The 5423-nt window shown below is 52.6% G+C and overlaps 1 protein-coding gene across 1 annotated transcript in view; it reads right to left on the bottom strand.

The window, feature by feature from the left end:
* Positions 1-310: 310 nt before the first annotated feature.
* The window catches only part of LOC132585866 (apolipoprotein C-II-like), a 10364-nt gene continuing 5251 nt past the window's right edge, over positions 311-5423 (bottom strand). The window contains exons 3-4 of the mRNA XM_060257743.1: positions 3509-3665; positions 311-543 (exon numbers count right to left, since the gene is read on the bottom strand). Coding sequence (XP_060113726.1) covers positions 456-543; positions 3509-3665 — 245 coding nt within the window. The 3' untranslated portion in view covers positions 311-455. The remainder of the gene's footprint in view (positions 544-3508; positions 3666-5423) is intronic.

Genomic DNA, 5423 nt, shown 5'->3' with positions numbered 1-5423 from the left:
GCAGAGCATTTGCTTGGCCTGCAGAAGATCCCAGGTTTGATCTCCGGCATCTCCAGTTCAAAGATCAGGCAGGAAGTGGTGTGAAAGACCTCAGCCTGAGACCCTGGAGAGCAACTGGCGGTCTGAGTAGACAAGACTGACTTTGATGGACCAAGGGTCTGATTCACGAGTAAGCAGCTTCACGTGTGTTCATCTATTTTCAACTTGGGCTAGTTCAGAGGTCTGTTGCCTGTGTATAGGGAGGCTTCTTTCAGTCAACGTGGCTAATTCTCCCCCCGTCAAGAAACAACAAGAAACACAACAACAGAGCTGAGGGAAGGTTCTTCGCAATGTAGCAGAAGGCAAGCTTTATTTAACCGCTAAGCAGACAAGCGTCAATGTGCCCAAAAGACGTCGGGAAGGGAGGGAATCCACACGTTAATCTTCACAGACCCAGAGAGAGAGAGAGAGAGATGTCACTCGCCATGCCACCACGAGTATGTCTGGTCCCAAAAGATGTGTGCGTAGGTAGACATGGCCTCAGTGACTTTTTTGCCGGTTTCCCTGGAGAGAAACAAACAGAAAGGCCATATAAATTGGAAACGTGATGACTTTGTGTCTCCATCGGGTAGGAGTAGGCTTGCCAATCCCCAGGTCCCAGCGGGGGTTCTTCCGCTTTCCCAGGCTCCTTCCCACCCCCCGTCAGCTGGCCGGTGGGAGGAAGCCCCGCCCCCAAAGCTACCATGTGACTTTTCACCTCCGGAGGCTTCAGTCTCTGACTGGAAAGGCTTCCTCTTGGGATGGTGTGTCTGTGTTACTTTGAAGAAGTTGGCTGCAACTCGTGAGTAGAGAGGCCAATCCCTCACTTCAGAGTTGCCAGAAATGGGGGTGCGAGGGGAGAGGGAAGGAAATGTCTGCTGGGCGCTTCATTATTCCCTTTGTGGAGATCGATTCTCATAAGGTATAATGGGGAATTGATCTGGAGGTATCAGGGGCTCTGGGGGAGCTGTTTTTTGAGGTAGAGGCACCAAATTTTCAGTATAGCATCTAGTGCCTTTCCCCAAAATACCCCCGCAAGTTTCAAAACGATTGAACCAGGGGGTCCAATTCTATGAGCCCCAAAAGAAGGTGCCCCTATCCATTATTTCCTATGGAAGAAAGGAATTTTAAAAAGTGTGCTGTTCCTTTAAATGTGATGGCCAGAACTCCCTTTGGAGTTCAATTATGCTTGTCACACCCCTTGCTCCTGGCTCTACCCCCAAAGTCCCCAGATATTTCTTGAATTGGACTTGGCAACCCTATGAAGGAGTCCCCCACATCATGCCCGTGGGCATCTTGTCACCTGTCAGTCCCTTTTCTAGTGCCCGCCAAGTGTTTTTAGAATGTGGGCATGGTGGGGTGGGCCTTTTACCCAGCAAGGGTTCCAAATGGCCTCTGAAAATTGGATCAGTTTTTTTAAAATGTTGCTTTGGCAACAACTACCACCACGGCACAAGGATCTTCACCGGGTGACAGATGATAAGGCGTGGCTGCCATTTTGGGTCACTGGCACTGCTAAGGTTTTCAAGTCCAATTCAAGAAATATCTGGGGACTTTGGGGGTGGAGCCAGGAGACATTGGGGGTGGAGCTATAAGCAAACTTGTGACAAGCACAACTGAACTCCAAAGGGAGTTCTGGCCAGCACATTTAAAGGGACCGCACACCTTTTAAATGCCTTCCCTACATTAGAAATAATGGATAGGGGCACCTTCTTTTGGGGCTCATGGAATTGGACCCCCTGGTCCAATCTATTTGAAACTTGGGGCACATTTTGAGGTGAATCATTAGATGCTATGCTGAACGTTTGGTGCCTCTACTTCAAAAAAACAGCCCCTCCAGAGCCCCAGATATCGCCAGATCAATTCCCCATTATTCCCTATGGGAATTGATCTCCGTAGGGAATAATGAAGTGTCCAGCAAACATTTCCCCCCCTCCCCTCGTTTCTGACGACTCTGAAACAGGGGAGGGCCTGCTCCCACCTGGGGATTGGCATCTCTACTCAGGAGTTGCTGAACTTCCAACGTCTTCAAAGTAACACAGAGCAACCGTCCTCTGTAAGGATTATGGGACCAACAGTGGGTCTGGGCTTAGGGTTGCCAATCCCCAGGTGGAGGCAGGGGATCCCCCGGTTTGGAGGCCCTCCCCCCCGCTTCAGGGTCACCAGGAAGCGGGGGGCGGGGAGGGAAGTGTCTGCTAAACACTCCATGATTCCCTATGGAGACCGATGCCCGTAGGGTATAATGGTGAATTGATCTGTTTTTTGAGGTAGAGGCACCATATTTTCAGCATAGCATCTGGTGCCCCTCTTTGAAATACCCTCCAGGTTTCAAAAAGTTTGGACCAGGGAGTTCAATTCTATGAGCCCCCAAAGAAGGTGCCCCTATCCTTCATTATTTCCAATGGAGGGAAGGCATTGAAAAGGAGCATCATCCCATTAAATGTGGCCAGAATTCCCTTTGGAGTTCAATTATGCTTGTCGCAGCCTTGTTCCTGGCCCCACCCCCAAAGTCTCCTGGCTCCACCCCCAAAGTCCCCAGATATTTCTTGAGTTGGACTCGGCAACCCTATCTGGCCGACTTTCACAGCCATGTTATTCTGCCTGCTCCTCCGCCTCCCCTTCAGCCTTAAAGAAGCAGACGCACCATCCCAAGAAGACGCCTTTCCAGTGGAGTCTGAAGCCTCCGGAGGTGGAAAGGCGCATGGGGGCTGTGGGGGCGGGGCTTCCCTCCACCAGTCAGCTGACTGGGGGCGGGAAGGAGCCTGGGAAAGCGAGAGAACCCCTGCCGGGACCTGGGGATTGGCAAGTCTAGAGGGAACGGTCCCTCGCTCAAGCTTGCATCCAGCCCGCTGATGGGCAAAAGCCATTCGAAGCTGCCTTCAGCAGCAGAGAAAGGTGGAGGATAAACGGGGCTTTTTTTTGCAGCAGGGGCTCCTTTGCATATTAGGCCGCACCCCCCTGCTGTAGCCAATCCTTTTGGAGCTTACAGTAGGCCCTGTGATAAGAGCCCTGGAAGCTCTTGGCTACGTAAGGGGTGTGTGGCCTAATATGCAAAGGAATTCCTGCTACCAAAAAACCCCCTGAGGATAAGTATTTTAATGAATTAATCCCCACGCTCCGGACTCCAGGGAAACCACCCTCCATTTCCTTCCCTCCCCTTCGTCTATGCCTGGGGAGCCAAACTGTGGCTCTTGCACATATATTGTGTGGCTCTTGAAGCCCCCCACTGCCCTGTCAGCTGGCTTGGAAAAGGCGTTCGTCTCTTTAAATCCTGTGTCCGAGCCAAGCCAGCTGGCAGCTTGGAGAATGCATTTCAAGTTGCTTTTTTTCCACCTCTCCCTCCCTCCTCCCATCTGTTTGCCTGCCTTCCTTCCCTCCGACATCTGACGTTCATGGCTTGCGGCTCTCAGACATCCGACGTTTATCCTATGTGGCTCTTACGTTAAGCAAGTTTGGCCACCCCTGGTCTATGCGCTTCACCATAACTCACCGGGCTTTCACGTTAAACTCCAGATTGTGGAATGCATCATACCAGCTCTGGGTTTTGTTGGTGAGCTGGTCCCAGTACCCTCGGGCCGTCTCCTGAAACTGGGCAAATTGGCTTTTCTCCTGGGCTTCTCTCTTCTGCAAGTGGTAGCCGGAGACCTCTACAATCAAAGCAAAATGTGACTTGTTCAGACTGTGCTATGACCCCTGTCAAGGGTTGCCAACCTCCAGGTGGGGCCCAGAGGTCTCCTGAGATTTCAGCCAGTGTTGCCAACCTCCAGGTGGGGCCTGGAGATCTTCCGCTTTTGCAACTGATCTCCACAATGAGACATCAGCTCCCCGTGGAGAAAATGGCTGCTTTGGAGGGCGGGGTCTACAGCCTTGCACCCTGCTGAGGCCCCTCCCCTCCCCCAAGTCCCCACCCTCCTCAGGCTACACCCTCAAAATCAAAATCAACCTGGAGGTGGCAACTCGAATTACAGCTAAGTTCCCGACTTCAGAGATCAGTTTTAGGGTCACCAAGTCCTCCAAATTGCTAGAGCATCCCCGTGCAAAACCATAGAGTTTCAAGCAAACTCCTAGAGCGTTATGCACGATCATGTACCCGGCCCGATGCAATACGTCACTTCCGGGTGACATCATCACACAACGCGGTGATGGGCTCTTGGGGGGGGGGGGGAGTCTGTGGTGGACCATAGAGATCGTGTCCTCATTGAGTTTCCTCCCCAAGCATTGCTCTCAAATCTCAGGGAATTTCCCAAGCAAAAACTGGCAGCTCTGCCCCCCCCCCACCCGCCATGGGGAACAGAGAGGGTCGCCAAGTCCCCTCTTCGTCAAGACAGAGGGATTTGGGAGGGCATTCTGAGGATGGGCAGAAGTGACGTGGAGAGGGACAGTGGCTCAGTGGTAGAGCTTCTGCTTGGTAAGCAGAATGTCCCTGGTTCAATCCCTGGCATCTCCAGTTAAAAGGATCAGGCAGAAGGTGATGGGAAAGACCTCAGCCTGAGACTCAAGAGAGCCAGGAAGTTCAGCTGTAGCTCAGTGGTAGAGCATCTGCCTGGCATGCAGAAGGTCCCAGGTTCAATCCCCGGCATCTCCAGTTAAAAGGACCAGGCAGGAGGGGATGGGAAAGACCTCAGCCTGAGACCCTGGAGGGTCAGGAGGTGGGGCTGTGGCTCAGTGGTAGAGCCTCTGCTTGGCATGCAGAAGGTCCCAGGTTCAATCCCCAGCATCTCCAGTTAAAAGGACCAGGCAGGAGGGGATAGGAAAGATCTCCACCTGAGACCCTGGAGGGCTATGAAGTGGGGCTGTAGCTCAGTGGTAGAGCGTCCGCTTGGCATGCAGAAGGTCCCAGGTTCAATCCCCAGCATCTCCAGTTAAAAGGACCAGGCAGGAGGGGATGGGAAAGACCTCAGCCTGAGACTCTAGAGAGCCAGGAAGTGCAGCTGTAGCTCAGTAGTAGAGCATCTACCTGGCATGCAGAAGGTCCCAGGTTCAATCCCCGGCATCTCCAGTTAATAGGACCAGGCAGGAAGGGATGGGAAAGACCTCAGCCTGAGACTCTAGAAAGCCAGGAAGTGCAGCTGTAGCTCAGTTGTAGAGCATCTGCCTGGCATGCAGAAGGTCCCAGGTTCAATCCCCAGCATCTCCAATTAAAAGGACCAGGCAGGAGTGGATGGGAAAGACCTTAGCCTGAGACCCTGGAGAGCCATGAAGTGGGGCTGCAGCTCAGCAGTAGAACATCTGCTTGGTAAGCAGAAGATCCCAGGTTCAGTCCCTGGCATCTCCAACTCAAATGGGGCCAGGCAAGTAGGTGTGAAAAACCTCAGCTTGAGACCCTGGAGAGCCGCTGCCAGTCTGAGTAGACAGTACTGACTTTGATGGATCAAGAGTCTGATTCAGTAGAAGTTAGCTTCATA

This window comes from Heteronotia binoei, chromosome 17, assembly GCF_032191835.1.
Source record: "Heteronotia binoei isolate CCM8104 ecotype False Entrance Well chromosome 17, APGP_CSIRO_Hbin_v1, whole genome shotgun sequence".
NCBI lineage: Eukaryota > Metazoa > Chordata > Lepidosauria > Squamata > Gekkonidae > Heteronotia > Heteronotia binoei.
Note: the sequence above shows the minus strand (reverse complement) of the source record. Positions and strands in the feature narration are given on the sequence as shown.